The sequence below is a fragment of the Spea bombifrons genome, chromosome 12 (genome assembly GCF_027358695.1).
Source record: "Spea bombifrons isolate aSpeBom1 chromosome 12, aSpeBom1.2.pri, whole genome shotgun sequence".
NCBI classification, from domain to species: domain Eukaryota; kingdom Metazoa; phylum Chordata; class Amphibia; order Anura; family Pelobatidae; genus Spea; species Spea bombifrons.
In genome coordinates, this window is record NC_071098.1 from 6174515 (window position 1) to 6194042 (window position 19528).

The 19528-nt window shown below is 40.1% G+C and overlaps 1 protein-coding gene across 1 annotated transcript in view; it reads left to right on the top strand.

Annotated features, from left to right (window-relative positions):
* Window positions 1-548: 548 nt before the first annotated feature.
* The window catches only part of ESPN (espin), a 48901-nt gene continuing 29921 nt past the window's right edge, over window positions 549-19528 (top strand). Inside the window, 7 exon segments of the mRNA XM_053451940.1 lie at window positions 549-941; window positions 4143-4336; window positions 10497-10683; window positions 11153-11335; window positions 12304-12435; window positions 15504-15711; window positions 17423-17717. Of these exon segments, the coding sequence (XP_053307915.1) occupies window positions 648-941; window positions 4143-4336; window positions 10497-10683; window positions 11153-11335; window positions 12304-12435; window positions 15504-15711; window positions 17423-17717 (1493 nt within the window). The 5' untranslated portion in view covers window positions 549-647.

The window sequence follows — 19528 nt, forward strand, 5'->3', positions numbered from 1 at the left end:
TTCTTGTAGGATGGATTAGGGAAGCTAAACCAATCTAGCCAGCCTTCTCCTGTTCAGCCACAAAGAAAGGAGGAGGAGTGTTAGGAGCCTGGAGACCAGCAGAAACACCACATATAACCAAGGGGTTCATGTTCTGCAAAGGATATTTAGGGTCTGGAAGAAAGGATAATCCCACCCAGGACAGGGGGTAAAGTGCCAAAATAACAATGATATCCCTACACCTTTTGGAGGAACTGGTCTAACTTTATCAGCTGGTTTATTTGAGACTCAAGGGCAGAGGACAAGCTGGAGAGACCTAACCCCTCATCAGAAGACCTCCTCTTCACACTTGCTTCTTTACAGTACTCTGGACTATGCTGTAAAACAATTCAAGATCAGTTATGTATTCGTTTTTTTAAGATAAATCCATCTGTCATTTTGAAGGAACTCATTTGTAGGATTCCCAGCGCGTTTGTTTGACTCCTGAGGCATTGCTGTACCAGCTGGACTGAAGCTTCCTGAGATGTGGTGGGTGCCCAGGGCAGGGTGGCCAGGTGTCCTTTCATGATAGTGAGAAGAAGAAGAAAAAAGGACGGTGGACCTTGTGGATCCATGGCCTGGGCTGCCTGTTGATAGGTTACCTCTTGGTTAGAAGTTCTTCATCCACAATGACCCTGGACAGGATCCTGCAGGCTGCCAGGCAAGGGGATCTGGACACCCTGAGAAGCCTGCACACGGAGGATCTGCTGGATCCCGGCTTGAGGGATCCCATGGGTGCCTCTGCGGTCCACCATGCGGCGCGGTCAGGGAAACTCAGCTGTCTGCGCTATTTAGTGGATGAAGCGCTATTAGAAGGCAATTGTCGCGCTAGAAATGGAGCTACCCCGGTCCATGACGCCGCAGCCACCGGTAACCTAGCCTGCCTGCAGTGGCTCCTGACCCAGGGAGGCTGCGACTTCGAGGTTAGTACTGACCTGGGAGCCTGGGCACATAAGGGTTAACTGGTGTCTGGATCCAGCTCAGTGTGGTTATAATCTAACAGGCTAAAACTACCATTGTGAACCTGTCGGAATTTCTGCTATTGATATCTCCTATGTCTTCTGGCAATGTCGTGGTTAATAAGAACAGCTTTCTGCCTGTAGCATTAGTCTTGTAGCCTGTGTACCTTGTGGCAGTTTTGGTGTTAAAAGGAACTCTTATTTTGGCAGTGCAGGAGTTAAACTTGATTGAAACTAGTTGTGTCTGCATACCTTCGATCAGTTTGCAGGCAGTATTTGAATTGTCATACTGGCAGTGCAAGGGTTAAGCATGGTCTTTTGGAGCACTGAGGTCTTAATATTGAATGGCAATGCATGGGTTAACTTGTTATTACATCATTAACACTTTAGTCTCTATGCACTGAAGGAAGTAAAGGAGTCATACCACTATGACTGTTGTGTGTATGTGCCCTGGTATTGCAGGGGTTAATGTTTGCATCATTAATATGAGGCCCTGGATACTCCCTGGGATTGCATGAGTTAATCAGATGTTTGTTAGTGCTGTAAATATTGTCAATGTGTATGTTAACAGGTCTGTAACTTTTATAGATCAATACGGGATTTAACTCTTTCTGTAAAATTGCACTGAGCAATGGATTACTGATGTGTACAGGATTGTATATTTTATCTTTACTGTCGATAATAAAGTATATTTCCTGATGTTAATGTCTGACCGCCTTGCCTTACAATATACATTTTTGTGGAAGAATTATCAGCATTAACCTTTCAATAACATACTGTATTTGCCTACATGTTCAAAGGAAGGTAACATGGTTAGGAAAACCTAACTTAGACCAAGATACGACCACTTTAAATGACCTACCTTTAACCCTTTAAGTGCCACTTCTGGCCCAGAAGGTTTTAAGATCTTTGTTAAGCATGCATTGAAGGCAACTTCCAACATCCCAAGTTAAATCATGGTTAATGTGTAAATCTTGCCACAGCTTCAAATAATATTCTAAAAAAACATTGGCTTGCATAATAAGGACTAGATTAATATAGTAAATTACATACAGGGACACCAACACAGGTTCTTTCTCTTCAAGAGAAGACTTTGATGGAAACAGAATATGGAGCCCTGGAACTGTCTCTATAATTAATTAATTAACGTCCCCTCTAGGCCATTAGTAAGGTGCATGTTTGTTTCTGCAGCGAGATGTGGAAGTCACTGTGACATGGGATATTTTGCTTGTGTTAAACTATAGGACTGAAACAACAACATACTCTGGATGACTTTGGACCTCTGGGGCTTTCAGCAATAAAGAGGTTAATTCCTAGAAAATCTCTCAGGCAGGTTGATGTGCTATCCGGACTCCCCTTTAGTCGCCTTGTGGGTAGTGCTTGTGGAGCACAAAACATTTCCACCCATCTTTGCCTGGAAGGCTAGTGAGAGGCTTTGATCTTCCCTGGCACATCACAGAATCTCACTGCTTTACTGGCCTTCCTCTAGGGATGGACAAGCCCAGAACCAATGGGACCTTGTGATGGCCTGAAAGTCCTAACACCCCACCCTCATCTGTGAGCTAAAGGGCTTGGGACAAATTTGGCATCTCAGTGTGCATTTTTTGTTAACTTCCCTAGAAGCCCAAGGTACTGCTTCTCCTTATACCCAAGGAAAGTATTTGGCCCCTTCATTACCCTCCCATGCCGAAGCCTAAGGAGGGTTGAATCTTCTAGGGTCCCCTCAAATAGAGGACCCACTGAAGTCTTCAAGGTGGTCAAATAGGTACAGCTCAACTGTGGCATTTCCAGTAAAATACCAAAAAGTGTCCGTATCAAAAATGCTAACACATGAAAAAAAAACAACCAACAAAAGTGTGCAAAGTGACAAAGTACTGTACCAGCCCCAGTTCATGGAAGGTGCTATCAATACTCTGTCTTTTTTAAGTGAGTAGATGGGGCCCAAGTAAGTCTAAGAACCCCCCAGTCTGATGCATCAGGGCATATGGTACAGCTTCACATGCTTAAATTGATAAGAACACTAATAGCACTTTGACTCCTAACGCAATGTTACAGGAGTTATATATATCTGATACTTTGTACATCACCTTGAGCTCAGCACAGGGCAGGCAGATTTACCTACATGTGTCATGAATGTCTGTGTCCTCTCTCTCAATGAAGCAGACGTATGTACGTGAAACACTCTGACCAACAGAAGGTTATTAACCAAAGAATCCTAATCAGTGTTCTTAACAGGGTACCTCTCTAAAAACAAATGTGAGACGTGCGCAGATTGGACCTTCTTTGTTGGCCACTATTATATTTACTCAGAAATACCAGACTATATCACCTTTTTGTAAAGTGTCATTTAGCTATAATATGATGGGACGGCATATAAAGCGCAGGCAATCCCGCAACGCCAAACGACATTCAGACAGCACAATTAATGCAAACGATGAGTTAAGCAGCTTCCACAATAAATGGAAGGTGAAAGCATGTGATGCCCTTATGGCTTAGAAAGTATTACAGGTGATTTGTTGGAAACGAAATGGTGAGGGAGACAGGCGAGGGATTAGCGGGACAGGACAGCTTGGCACAATTAGGGACGTTCTGCGGGAAGAGCACAAACTTATGACTTGTGAAGGTAACACAGCGTGTGCCATTTATATGCGATCTAAGGGGGATCTGGAGTACGACCATAACTGAATGCAGCTTTGACGATTAAGCTTGAAGATCTATCTGTTGTAGATTTAATGTTTTATGTTTAATTTACTCAGATTTATATTTTTCAGCTTTGACATCCATTTAAAGCATAGTCATGGCATATAATGCATCGATATGATCCATCAGTGAAGATCACAATTAAATCCAACAAGCCCTAGTAGAGCGTTGTAATCCATGCATAGATTCTGTCATCAGTGCTACCAGGGTTGTAACTTTTGTAACTTTGTGACGGCTTGAATTTTGGTGAATGAACAAACAACAAAAGAGAGAAAGCCAATCAATAATTACGCCATATTTTAAGTAAATTTGGGTAAGGAAGTCTTCTCAATTGGCAACAAGTAATTATATTATTATGGTTGATTTTTCTTTTTTATGTTGAGTTATGCAACCCTGCAGTTAAGCGATGTTTTATTAAAGAATTTGCTTTCATTTATCTCTCTTTTCTTCCCATTTGTTTTTCAGGACAAAGACAATTCTGGTGCCACTATTCTGCATTTAGCAGCCAGGTTTGGCCACCATGAAATAATTGGTTGGTTATTGCGTTTTGGAACCAACGATGCTATGGTAGCTACAGATACGGGGGCACTGCCTGTGCACTACGCCGCGGCCAAAGGAGATCTCACTGCTTTGCAGCATCTCTTAGAGTACTGTCCAAAGTAAGAATATCTTTCTATTGAATGTTTAATAGTTTATCATGCTGCATGTCTCAATATGCTCTGGTAAAGGTGGCATGTATCCACCTGGTTTTGGCTACCCCACAAGCATTGCAGGGACAATTAATATACATATACTGTTGGATAACTGATAACTAGTCTTGAACTCCCTAAGTCTAGGAGATCAGGAATAAGGCAGAGAAGAGAGGTTTACCATATAAACCAGATTTAAAATGAATTCACCAAAGATGGACAGCCGGTTAACAGCCACCCCCGATCAGGAGCATCTCAAATATTAGCTCTTTTGTGCTATCTCCATCAGATCCTGTGAAAAGTGCAGTCCAGAACTGAAATCCAAGGCAAATTCCCTCTGCACAAAGGAACCCGCAACCCCGAATGTACACTTCAGCCTTATTTTACCCTCATCAGTTGGGCCCACCATTCTACTTGGAGTGGAGAGATCCCCAAAGGGTGAAATACTGTAATAAGATTTGAGATTAACTCACCGAGTGCAGACAGTAGCTTAATAGCCTGTCCTTTGGTGTATCCCCTTTTGAGATCATCTTAGCTCTCTTGCGCCATTACAGAGGAAAAACCTCTATGAGTCTGATGAGTCTTCTCCAGCCAGAACGCTAGAGAGCAAAGCTTGCAATGTATCTGTGGAGTGAGGAACATCTGTATCTGTGTCTATCACTACATATTGTGATCTGTACCATCTTCCACGAGAAGCCCACTGGAGTTGGCCCCTCATTACACAAAGTGATTTCAAGAAGGTTGCAAGTCCATCTCTTCTTTGAAGGCTTCTAAGTTACATAAAGCCCTTGTCAGCTTTATTTTAGAGAGGTGGCTGTTCCACCTAAATGTCCGACAATGTTTATGGCATACAATAGGAGTAACCAACCTCAGTGTTGACCTTCTAAAAGTTCTCTGTGATTTAAAAATGCATTGTACAGGGCCAACCAAACGCTTCTTGAATGTGGCACTGGGATTGACCCTTCATAGTGCACAGTGCTGTTGGTCAGCGGAAACGGCAACTCTCCTGCAAACTTACCTGGAAATGTCCACTTTAGTAAATAAACCAAACTACTAACCCAAAACCTATTTCACATTTCAGTATAACACACAAGTTTATTTCTTATCCGTAGCTCTGCTTCATTTTTGTGTTTAATTTAAAATGAAGCTTTTTTTCTCTGAACAAAATTGACATATTCAGGACTCGAGGAGTACAAAATGTTTTCTTGTTCACATCGGTCTCCTGCGCACCCCGGTGTCGGCTGGGCATTCAGGTGTCTGTTTCCCTGTGCTTTGCGCCAGTCATCTGCCCTTTTAGTTAAGAAATCGCATGAATTATTCAGCCGCGGGTGAGATCTCACTCTTCACAATGCTTTCGGAGGCCGTTGATAGTTTCTATTACAGACCCTTGAAATTCCATCTTCATTAGATGTCACCTACAATTAAGAACTCAATAGGCCAATGTATCATTTTATTTTATGTTGATATGCGTGTGAATCACCGGCTAGGTATTTTTGGCTCAAATTATTTCTAATTATACCTGCGTTTTTTCCATTTCTTTTTTCCTCTCTCCTGGTTTACGGTATCATCGTGTCTTTTCCCTTCCATTAGGCTACAAAAAGCAAGGTTAAAAAAAAAATATTTTTGATAATATGTATATTTTTATATTATAAATATTTTCTATTTATGACTTAGCGAGTCAACAGGATATTGGCCAATATACGCTACTTTTTGTCTAAAGTAACTGTATGCAAAAAAAAAAAAATGGCTGGGGACGCATATTTTGTTTTAAAAAAACTTTTTGAAAAAAATTCAAAAAAAAATATAAAAAGGCAGATTAAACCATAATTTACATGTACGTTTACATGTACGTTACATGTACGTTGCCGGTGTGATGGTACAAGGAAATATAGAAAGCCCAATTGGAGAAGCCGTCTCAAAGATATATAAAACCCACAAAATGTTCAAAGGGTCTTGCTTCCTGCTTGATAATGTGGATCCTTAGTAAACTCTGCTCATCGTGGTGAGGGCTGGACTCAGGGTGATGGGGCAGCCCCGGCACTTTAAGGACAGAAGCCGCCTTGATGACATGCGTGACGTGATGAGGTGCGGCTGATGGCTAGATATCTGCGGACACGCTACATTTTTATGCCCATGTAGCGTGTTGCCAGGCATATCATGCAGCACCTAATGTGCCACTGGAGCGGCAGATGGGGTGAGTGGGCATTTGCCCAGTTTTCCAGATGGCTAGTTTGGGCCTTATCGTGGTCACCTGCTTCCAATCACTACCTTTAATGGTGCTTTTCCATATAGCCGTCAGTATTTTAAGCAAATAAACCTTAGCGGATCTATCATTTTATTCTTCCCTCTAAAAAGTTAATCATACATATACAAGGCTTTTTTAATTTCTACGGCAATGACCTATCAGTAACTGCCTTTGAATCACCTGCCATGGAAGACATTTGTAAGACATGACCTCACAGCTTTTGCGGTAAGCTGGCTTGATGTCATTTCCGAGGCATTTCTTCAATGTCTTTTATAAGATTGAGATCCCTGAGGTTCGTTTGATTTATTCAGTTTCATTAATACGGTAAATAAATGTCCAAAAGCAGACTTGTTCACAATATTTTCATTGAAGCAAATCACTTGGCCCTTAAATGTGAATGCCCAGTAAGAAAGAATGAAGCCAAGATCAGTATTGTTACAGACGTCATATAATAAGTTCTGTATCGGATTTGTTGGCTTATTTGGCTTTATTGATGCATTCTTTTGGTGGCCGGTTCTCATAGAGGTGAAATCCCCGAGACCGTAATGTTTATCGGTAGAAGCTGTGTCTTGATACATCTCTCCTGGCGTAGTTTTAAACGGAAGGCAGCGGGCGGCGCTAGCACTGAATGTTTAATTTTGTTGTAATGAGGCGTACCTACGATGTCATTTATCTCAATTGAGCCTTATGTCTTTGTCACCGTATGGCAGTAAATGCACGTTAAACTTGATAGCTTCCATACTGTATGTTCAGTCTGCATAGTCGGCAGGCTTTTCTTGTTAATTCTTAATCAGCTTAGGTAGTGACAGTCAATGGTAACACACGGTTGTTTTCCAGACGGCATTGTTTGTAGTCTCCATGGTAACACACGGAGGCTGACCTGTAGTAAATTAATACGAAGAAACCAATACACATGAATGAAGCGCTGGCATTTCTGCTGTGTGTGTCCCAGTTTCCTCCTTTGGATGACAGGAGGGACACCACGGGTCAAGCAGAAGCTAGAGGCCCAATAATATGGCCTCCAGAAACCCTTGGCTAACAACAGCAAGGGTAACATTGCACAAAACTGGGTAAAGGGATCCAGTTAGGGTGATAAAGCCATTTCTCTCAACATGCTAGTGGCTATATGTGTAACTGCAAATAAAACACAAAGAAAAGGCACCTGGCAGTTGCCCAAAGTCAAAGCAAAGCAGGGAGATATTGGCCCCCTTGGCAGCCCTACGCTGATGCTTTGGCACTACATTATATCAGAAAACAGAATTATCCAATGCTGAGGCCGTATCTCCCGAGTGTCTCTCTTCGGAGTGTCTCTCTGTCTCTCTATGCCTCTTATCTCCCCGATGGTGATTGTCTCAAGGAGTTCAGATTGTTTGCTGGGTCTCGTCCTCCAACAGCAGAAAAATATGTTATATTGAAGTAAAAATAATGAAAAACACCAAAATTGGGGTCCCCTGTAAATTACTCCTCTCACGCTTTAGTCAGTGGCTGGTGGTGTAATACATAATAGCTGTGAGGAGTATTCATTTTAAATAAAATAAACCAAAGGGTCTTCCCAACTTCCATGCCATGACAAGTTGGATGTTGGGGTCAAAATCCCACAAACCCTTTAGAGAGTTGCGAGGCTCCTTTTGTCACCCGTCCTTTGTGATGGAGGGAGTAAAATATATGTATAAAAAAAATAGGCAGAAAATATTTCTTAAAAGTATTTCTGGAATCAAGCAAATTCAATTTCATGCCAACGATCCTCATTTTCAACTGATGAAACCAGACTTGCATGACCTCATCTGACGCTCGCAATATTTAAAGTCTCATTCATTCGCATGAAGCTGCAAGCAATGTGCATACAGGGGTTGGCCGTGTTTATAAAAACAGCAACATTGTTACAAAAATATAGGCTTCCTGAAAAAGAAACATGCCTTTAAAATAATACTGGTTGTAAATCAGTCTGAACCACTTCCAATTTTCTGTCAATTAACCCCTTAAGTCCCCAGGTTATTTTGCACTGTAGGGCCAGAGCACTTTTCATGTTTTTTGCTTGTCTTTAACCCTAAATTTACTCTTTTTCATTTAGTGTAACTGCACAAATGCCACTCTTTTACATTTCTCAACGTATTATGTACTGCTCAATATTGGAGAGCACTGCAACATGAACAGTAATCTGCTTGGTGTTTTTGTAGACCCCTGGAACCCCCCTTTATTGGTTCCCTAGATGTTTGTAGCTCTGGAGTCCATTTAATTATCTATTTATATTTCGAAACAATGTAATTAATTACTTAAACATAAAGTCCTGTTTTGATGTCTGAGAATGTCTGTCCCATCCCCCTCTCTCTGATTTCCCTGCCTATTGATCACACAGTGATCAAGGAGCAGGGTACTGCAGCCCAGCTTGTCTGATCACAGAGACCTCTGAAGAGTCTGTACAGATCTAGTATGTCTTGGGCCATAAAAACATTACAAAAAAAGGTTACTGAGCTTTAAAGCGAGCTGCCAAGGAAGAAGTAGGTCAAGTGCATTATGGAATACATCGTATTTTTGGGAGAGATCGTAAATATTTGCATTTTTAAAAACAAAATAGGCTATTTTGAACGCTCCGCTGATTAATGTGAAGCTGACAGGTTTGCGTTAATTAGAAATGTTATCTGCATCAACTCCTGGTATGGGGAATATGTCAGGTAATTTGATTACAAATGATTAACGCGGAACTGAATGTTTGCTCATTTGTATGAAAAAAGCAGGAATGGTACAATTTGTCATCAAGAAAAGAAAAGCTGGAATTTGTGTGCCAGCCATTCGTCTGGATTTTTATGGCATCTGTCTGGAAGATATACAGCCCTACTAATCACAGCCTCCTCAATCAACAATAAATCTGTTTGGTGGCTCTTATTAGTGTGTCTCAGTAATGTGAAAACATCAGATACAGTTTATCTTGAACAAGAACCTCCACCATGATAATTAACGCTTACAATTTGATTAGCGGAATCAGCGCATTGTATTTAGGCAATATTTTATACGGCTGGGGAATAAAAAGAGGTGTTTAAAAACGATTCCTTTGTAAGAGGGCTCTCTTGTATGTATTTCTGGTAACTGCTGGCAGGGCTGCCACCTCCTGGACCTGCTGTCCTAGTCTTGGTCAGCCTAGGCCTAGGATAGGTCACAGGGGCAAGCCTGGGCCTGGGGCAGCTCCCTTTCCCCCCCATGTTAAAGCTGGCCCTGTATATAAAAGTTTTTTAATTCTATATAGTTCCTGGTGCGCTCCTTTCTGATTTATGATACCTGGCCGAGGCGTGCACCTGAGTTAGGTTTGATTTTGTGGGAGATTTTTGGGTTGCGGACAAAGTTGCTGTATTTGTTTACTTATTTTTAATAAAGCATTGAGATGTCCGCCATGCTGAACGTATAAAAACAAACAGAGGAAGTTAATTGGGTTGAACACTCATTACAGAAGGAACATTCTAACCCCTATCGAGCTAAATTAACCGGCTAAACTGATCGCATAATTGGTTTTAGCCTTTATGGGAAGCGAAGGGTTCAGTCTGAATTGTGTAACACAGCGACATCTAATGGCAGGAATAGGTAGTGCAGTTTCTTAGCTATATTGAAGTGATGACTTTTCTCATCTGACTATGTAAACTCCTAAACATTTATTGCATTCACAGAATATTTTCATCATTTTTCTATCTTTACACAACTCTCTAGGTTTTACATGCACTCACTTAAGTGAGTGATACGTCTATACTGCACTGGATAGGTTTGGTCAGATTTCCATGGTTGTAGTCTGTATCAGTCTGAGTGTTTAAATGAATATCATATAATAAATGTATTATACTATATATTAAATGAATATTCTGTATCCACGGGGATAATCGCTTGTTTATTCCTTCTCAGTGCTATCAATTCTCAGACGAAGAACGGTGCCACTCCCCTCTATCTAGCCTGTCAAGAGGGACATTTGGAAGTTATCCAGTATCTTGTCAAGGACTGTGGAGCTGACCCACACATAAGAGCCTCTGATGGAATGACCCCTCTGCATGCGGCTGCCCAGATGGGCCACACCACAGTCATTGTTTGGTTGGTAAGTACCCACTAGAGCCAATAAAGGGTGTAATTTACTCAAGGGGAATTTTTTTTCCTGTTTTGCAGATTACTTTTTCTATCTTTATTTTCTATTTTTCATTTCTTTACAAAAAAAAAATATCATTCCTAATTGGAAAATGCCACATTATCTCTGCATCACATAGATTTTATGATATATTTTCAACTATATATATATATTTATATATCATGAAGACATGGAAACAGGGAAGCTCTGTTAAAATTGACAACGTGACAATAAATCTGTGATGCTGGTGTAAATATTACATATACATATATAGTCAGAGCTGTTCCACATTTAAACAGGAGGTGGCGATATACAACCCAGCAGCCATATAATATAAAAAGAACATGTGTATCTTCAACACCTAAAGATGTTATATAGTGAAGTTTTCATATTCCAAGTATTTAACATAATAGTGAAATCTTTCTTTTCTTGTGACATTCAGATGAGTTTTACAGACATCAGTCTCTCTGATCAAGATGCTGATGGAGCAACCGCCATGCATTTTGCTGCTAGCAGAGGTCATGCCAAGGTCCTGAGCTGGCTCCTTCTCCATGGGGGTGACATGAGCACTGATAACTTTGGAGGAACCCCTCTACACGATGCTGCTGAGAATGGAGAGCTAGAGGTCCTATTCGTTTGTATATTGTCTTTACACATATATATGTTTTCCCTAAAATATTGCTGGAGCAATGTGGAGGATTTAACAGCTGCATGTAAAAGAGCACAGCAGAATTTAACAAGATCACCAGAGAAACCTGATGTTTCTGTCCCTGCATGGGACTTATAAACCTTTATTTTGAAATCGTAATGTGCTTTTCTGTTTTTACTTAGGCTGAGGAGTGCATAATACTTAGTGCATATTTTTTTCTATTTTTACCCCTCACCCCCCTAAGTAGGGCATAGGTGGTATATTTGCGCAACATTTTCCCCCAAAGTTTAATTTCATTAATGATCTGCCCCACCACACATGGGGTGGGCAATAGTCAGCCCTACTGATTGATGGTGGGTCCTGTGGGCCCCTGTTTGACTTTTTTTGTGTGTTGGGGAAATTCATTTTGCAAGCATCAGACGAGGGCATGTGAATAGTCATTGTAATTCCATGCCCTCGCCTGAAACTCACAAAATCTGAAGTTGAGTGCCCCTGTAAACAACTCACATATTAGTGAATATACATGTCCTTTTGCGAGTGTTAGCTTATGAAGACACGAAGCCCCAGATGAGTCTGACCAGTCACGTTAACCCATAACTACTCAACTTATTAGTATCTTTGAATTTTAACTCCCTCACTGTATCTGTTTTACCCAAACTACCAAAACATGTATTGATTCATCTGCACAAAAATGTAATAATCTATAAATAACCTAAATTCCAAGTACATTTGAGCCATTAAATATGCACAATGAACCAAAGGAATCACAATGGATAATATCTAAAAAGTGGAGGACAGGGATGTCCTTCCCTAATGTATTCAATAAAATGCATGAGGATAATTATTGTGGAATAAGGGAGAGAAGACACAAAATAATTAATTAATTGATTTGTTCCTACTCTAAACAAGGCACGTTTGTCTGTATTTTGTCTTTATATTTACAGTGCTGCCAGATTCTTGTGGTTAACGGGGTTAAACTTGGAATCCGAGACCTTGATGGGTACACAGCTGCGGACCTTGCAGACTATAATGGACACGTCCATTGTGCTAAATATCTCAGGACCGTGGAAAATATGGTAATGATTTTGTGATTGTTATCCAACTCTTTTGTATTAAATAATGTACACATAGACCTTTGTACTAAATATATAGGTTAACTCATTCTTGCCTGGATTGGCCAAACTCTCAAAGCAAGGCATGATGTTAAAGTTACATAAGAATATTGGATAAAAATGCAGGAAACACATTTCAAAGCACAAAAAGCAAAATATATTCAAGAAAAGAAGCAGACTGTACAGCATATATTTTAGCATATAGAATGTAACGTGCTGCAGACTAATCGTTCCTCTGATTAGAATTCAGATTGATTTAGTATTAGTTTCTCAGACAGACAAGATGGGGCTGTGGCAAGTGGGCAACTATGAGTCTGGAGACAGGCTGGGTTGTGGGGGAAGATAAATCGGTTCCACTGATGAGAACACATATAATATTTATAAATTCAGACAGTAGCTAGAAATGACTCCACCAAGATCTACAGTGTGTAAATAACAACAGGAACAGGAAATTGGCTAGATAACGCTGGCCCTGCCACAAGCTGCCACCAGTCTCAGCTTTCATTAATTGAACTTTTAAAAACTAAAAATGTCCCAAAAGAATTATTCTAACAAAACGTACAAGCCGTAGGGGTTTACTTGCAATTCCACTTCTAGCCACCAGGGTGTCTACCATAACATTGATTTTAGGCAGCATTTTCTTCACGCCTTGATCATTTCTCTGTTCATTTTATGGGCATTCTATTGATTCTCTTGTGTAAATGTATTTTGGGCCGGGCTTAACAATGCCCATTGAGCATGCTTTCTGTCAAATGTGTCCTGGTTTATTGCTGGGCCACCGAGCTGGACTTGCCCCTTGGCATGAATCGCGCCGGAGCTCCCTGGGACCTACTCTGTGGTTTTCCAGTTGTACTTTAAATCAGGGACCACACCGAAAAGCAATCACTACTGCTCGCCACGATGCACAGAAGGTGTTATATCTGCTAAACTAATTAAGTTATCAGAAATGTGTCAGAGGCATTAAATAGCATTACCAAACATTTACCAATGCCAGTGTTTTCCAGACCCATTTTCTTGATGCAGTTGACAATGACGCCTGAGTGATGAATAAATCATAAGTCAGAAGTGTAGGCACATTTCAGAGATGAACTAAATTAATCTGCTTGTCTCAGTAACAAGCTGTTTCTGGGGCACCGTCTGACTATTTCTGATTCTCTTTGGAGTTGACCTGGATAACGTTTCACATCTTCTACTGATTAATGAAGAATTATTATATTGGAATAATAATTCACTGGGTGCGTTGCAGCAGCCAGACCTCAGACCATGCTTGCCATGCTCGACCCTCCACTTTTCTAACCCCAGCGGGAACTCATTTTCATCTTTCACTCGGCTCTAACATCCATACTCCGGAACCTTTCAGATTTCCCCTTAAATATGGCAGCCGACTGCCGCGCTTCCATGGTAATCTTTTGATCTCAGAGCCGCCAGTTCCTCGCTGCTTCTTCCCACGCCTTCTCCTAACTCCACAAAGAGGGAAGCTCCAAACTACATGAATAACCTGGAATCTCCCAATTTTAGAGACGTGGCTGTTACTATTATTTTGTTTTCCAAACCCAAAATGAAAAGTGTTTTTTTAGGATTTTTTCCCAGGGTGTCATACTACAACCTTGTTCTGATTGAGTATGAGACCCAATCAACACTGAGCTCTCATAGGTTAAAATCACTGTTACTTTATTATATATTTTTATGAAAACTATAAACTATGTCTATGCCATAGCCACTCCGCGTCTTAGCACAAATGGGCTAAAATACACAGAAATATGTCCATCTGTCAGCCGTAGCTTTTCTGCTACTGTATAACGTTCGAATCTTCGATATACATTTATTACTAAATCACTTTGCCAACCAGATGGCAATGCCCTGGCGTTAACATTAACAGCAAAAGTAATTATTACAATTGGAACTCTCTGAAGACGTGAGACAGTTTCTGTATCCCTGTGGGACATCTGTGCTTCAGCTTCTGTCTTTTATATTTTTCCTGTAAGAGACAGTAGCAGGTTTCTCTTAACGGTCACAGTTACCGAACACTCGAAGGAGGCTTAAGAATAATAAAGATTCCGGCGCTGGCCGTAGCTATGGGCAATGTAAGTACTTTAAGCTTGGAATAAGATGGAGAGTCATCTGTGTGCTAATAAACGTGTACTTACGTGTAGCATGTTTTAACGAGGATTCAGCATATTAACACTGAACACGCAATGTAAGGGTTTCTGCAAATCAGCTGTGAGTTTTCACATCAAAACTGATTTTCAACCAAAGATTTTTTTCCATTATGTTTGCTAACTTGGTCTGTTTTAAAAAGAAGCTTTTCATGGTTTTTACGTTTCTTGTCTAACCGACTAATGCACTATTGTTTTTTTTTGTTGTAATTTTGATATTTGGCAAAATAATCTTCTATTTCCATGCATTGTTTTTTATCAAAAAAAAGATGCTATTTTTCCTTGCTAATAATTTATTGATTTTCTTGACATTATTGAAAAAAATACTAAAAAAAAATACCCTGCGAAATGAAACATGTACCGATACTCTCTCTTACATTAACCCCTTAGTGACCACTGATCACCTTACACTAGATATTTTTAACGCATTCATGTTGTATGAGCTTGTCGGACAGATATGTTTCTCCTAATGTTGCTCGGTAAACAGGTAAAACCTGCGGCCTTACATGGCAGCTGGCAGCTGGAGTATCCAAGGAAAAACTCAATACATAGATAGAGATGTTTCCGCAGCGGTGACAGCCAGATAGTAACCTATATATTGTTATTTTACGGAACCTCGGAATAAAGCTGTCTCCATAGCATAACATTGATTTTACTGATTTTACTTACTGGTATGGTGCCAAAGGTCTGACTGCTCATGAATAAGAAAATATTTATTTGAAAGATACTTTATATATTCCTATATTACCCATCCTGAGCATCAAAGAGTGCAACAGGTAGACAATCAGTTGGAAAAAGTAACATTATTAAAAAATGTGTTGTATTTTTTTGTTTTGTTATTTCTTAATTGATCATTTTGGAACTTTTGTGTTCCAGAGTGTAGAACATCGAGTTCTTTCTCGTGACCCTTCTGCAGATTTGGAATTAAAGCAGCCTGATTCGGGTATGTCTTCTCCAAACAATACAATGTCAACTCAACCAGCTCATTTCGACATTGGTTCTCCATCCAGCACGTTGTCAAACTATGACTCATGTAATTCAAGCCAATCTAGTGTCGGAGACAAGAAGCTGAACCAACACACGGGTCTTGGACCAAGTAAGTATTGTGGAAAAATAGAGTTTAAAGTCTTAGCAGAACACTAGTTACAATGTAACCATTTTAATGTATGGTTGGAGCCACCATTAATGTTGGGCAAACATGCATGGCCAAAGTCATTTAGCCGACTATATATCATTAAGACGAGTTAAGTGAATATAATGTCCCATCATTTTTACCTCTAAACTTGAGTTTCTGTAGTGACTGAAAGGAACAAAGCTCACTTCTTTAGACAATGAGAAGAAGACCCATCGGACATAATTTCCAGTTAGGTTACCAACAATGAAGATAAAACCTCTAGATCATATCATACCTTCTGTAGGGTAAAAAAATCTAAATTGTAGCCACCAAAATAATCAAAAAATAGCCACACGTTCAATTCCTCTTGTTACTAAAAACATCCCTGTATCCTAACGCAGGCTTGAAATCTGATGAAGATATTTTTAGTGGACTTCAAAACATCACAGAGAGGGTACAGGAAACTCTTGCTGGGGCAGAGGGAAAAAAAAAGCATATTTAATGCCAATTTTTTTTTTAAAAACAGTGGCTTTACTTGTTTTCAAGTATACAATAGTCCTCTGTGGTCTGCTAAATATATTCGGGCAAAATAGATCAGATTATTGAACTAAATGTGAATCTGCAATGCTTGTCATCTTTCCTTCTTAAAAAACATAAATGAGCAAAAAAAAAAAAAAAATAGAAAAATATTGTATGATTTATGTTTTAATCTCAAAATAGGTGAATCATATATTCTCAGCCCACAAGGGGGTGACCTTACAATAAAATGAAAGCTATGGGTATCATTTTAAATGAGAAAGTTATTTTTGTTCTTCTATGTAGAATTAACCCCTTCCATGACTGGCTGTTCTTTGCTAATCATCGATTAACCTTTCACCCTTTCAATTTTACTTGCAAATTGCTTTGTGTTTTGCACGCTTTGAAAATCAGACAATGGGAAACCTTTGCCATGATCTCCTCTGGTACTTAAAAGGTTAATAATACGGCTCATATTCTTATTTCATTATAATACATTTTTTTGTTTGTTTCTCCTTCCCATCCATAGAATTGTCATTTTGTAATCGATTTAACGATGGAAGATTGGGAATTACTTTGCAGTTCCATACATACTGGTGCTTACAGTGTTAATTGTTGCAACCATGGCAGTAGATCGTTCAACAAATGATGTATTAACGTGTATTAATTGTAGAATTTAAGAACAATGAGAAAAAGAAAGCTCTTTAACTTAGAATCCGACTAAGTTTTGCAAGTCATGATGTGTTTGTTACATGATTACGAGACACGGCTGCATTCAAATCCTTGAAAACACAAAAACGCCCACACCACGCCACGCCGAGAACAAAATATATCTCGGTTACACAGCTATTATTTTTAACGCAGAAAGCTTCTGTATTTTTTTTCTCTCCGGAATCTGTTTTTTTTGTTTTCTGTTATCGAGTATAAAAGACTTTTTATAACTTGTGTTTTTTTTTTGTGCTGCATCATGAGTTCATAGGTCTTTATTCTATTTATAGTACAAGACAATGTTATATTTATGCAAATGCTCTTCTTATCAGTGATCTTAGAACTTCTTTTTTTTTCTTCTTCTTCCGTACATGTGGACAATGGAGAACGCACTTATTGAAACTCTTCTACCGATGGCTTCTTTTTTCTTAATCGTGGTCCAATTCTAATTTTTTAGGACCCCCTGAAACGGCGATTGGCGACATGCAGACTTACATGGACATGCTAAATCCAGAAGTGGGACCGAATAGCGCTAAGAAGGGTGACGGTCCGCTCGCTCCTCCTCCGCCTCCGGCGTTTCCACCGCCTCCACCTCCTATTGCGGATTCTAAACCCCCTCCGCCCCCATGCTATCCTGCCCCAAGCCCCCCGGAGGGGCAGCATACATCGGAAATGTACGTCCAAGCAAAGAACAACCTCCGACATGTCGACAATGAGATGTTGAACGAAGAGGTAAGTCAATGCAAATGAATGTTTACCTGCGAACTCTTGTCTAAGTTGAGCAGTTAAGCCATTTCAATATATATGTAATTGGTTAATCTTACCTGTATTTTGTAATTAGAACTTTTTTGATCCTATAATTGTTACCAGCATACGGCCATAGCATCCTGTCCTGAGCTGTCGGGACGGAATAAGGGAGGAGCTGTGGCATGAACTCACCGTAACCTCACAGTGGTATTATGACATCATGCCATGTTCTACCCAGATCAAAATACCCGGCCTTGGTGCAGAATTTCTTATTATTCTGTAGCATTTCCAGTTCTGATTACAGCCACAACAATCTGACCACCCTAGGACTCTTTGTCCCTTTCCATAAAACCCATTGCCGGCTCCATGCTGTCTTTTTTATTCTGATTTTGAGGTGGAGATCTATGACAAGAAGGGTTCAAGAAGACATGGGTTCCTTTAGGACACTAGATATCCGATAACCGGATAAGAGCCTTGGTGTTAAACTACATTAAGGGGTGGGAGATTGGAAGATAGAAGACGAGGAAGAGTTGATTTCTACTAACTTTACCAGGCTACATACAACAAGAGCAATAGAATGTGATATTATGAGTAGCGTAATATGTCAGAACACCAAGATACGCTCGGCCAATTCAGTGAGTTTATCTATATGTCTAGATAGGAAAGGGAAACTATAACAGTCAGCATGGATACTATGGATTTACAATAAGAAATAAATGACAAGGCTACATAGGGTTTAATATTCCACGGAAGTCATAAAATGGTCATAGCTCTATGGTTAAAGGTGTAGAATTGCCCCTTGGCCCATATCAATATTAATCAATTGACACAGAATCCATCTTACTTTTACTATCTGGTTCTTAGCTCAATGCCGCCGTGATGGGTCTCTGGAAAATTCAGCCAGGGTCAAACGCAGGACACCCGTTTAAACTTTAAGCCGTTTAAAGACGATACCAAAGGGAATCTATCAGCATGCGCTACGATAATCAGTCTAACAGTCATGTTAGTACCCTTTACCTGTATACTCAACCACATTTAAAGTCCTATTATGTCTCTACCCCTCCTCCTATAACTGATTATAAAAATTGGAAATATGGAACCATTCCTTTGTCATACCTCCTAAAATTGAAGAAGAGACAGTTCTGGGGGTCTGGTTGTGAGAATGGCTTGAAGGGCTTTTTCCAATACTTTTTATGAGTCTTTGCAACCAATACGTATTTATTTATGTAACCGGACAAGGCATTAGGGCAAACGTTAATGTATTTTATTAATGTACTTGATGTTATTTATGCTCTTTTACGGCTGTAGAACCCTGTGATACCCTCATACCCAACAAACATTCTGAGCTCCTAGAAAAGGAGGCATGATAGGAGAAAATATTGACGGAGGGATGTAGGTACCAAAGTGGTAATGACACATATTTGTATATATTGGAAAGTAATCAAAAATCATGACTAACCCACACTGGGCTGGGGATAACAAGGCGGCCACCGACCCTAATGACATAAGCACAGCCAATGGCTGGATATAATAGACTGTGCCTTACTTTTTTATGCTCAAACAGACTGCGTCCAGCCATATCCAGCCAGTGGCCGCGCTCTACAGCATCCAAACTGCCACTGGAGTGGTAGGTCAGGTTAGTGGTGTGTGGAGTAATGGCGGGCAGTGGCCCGCCACCCATTGGCACAGTGCGCCAGATGGCAAGTCTGGGTCTACCATCATAACCTCTTAAATCTTCTGCAATCACATCAACAGACAGAGAACTTTCCAAAGATTGACAAGTGACTCTGAATGACCCAAGCCCCCAGATAGTAAA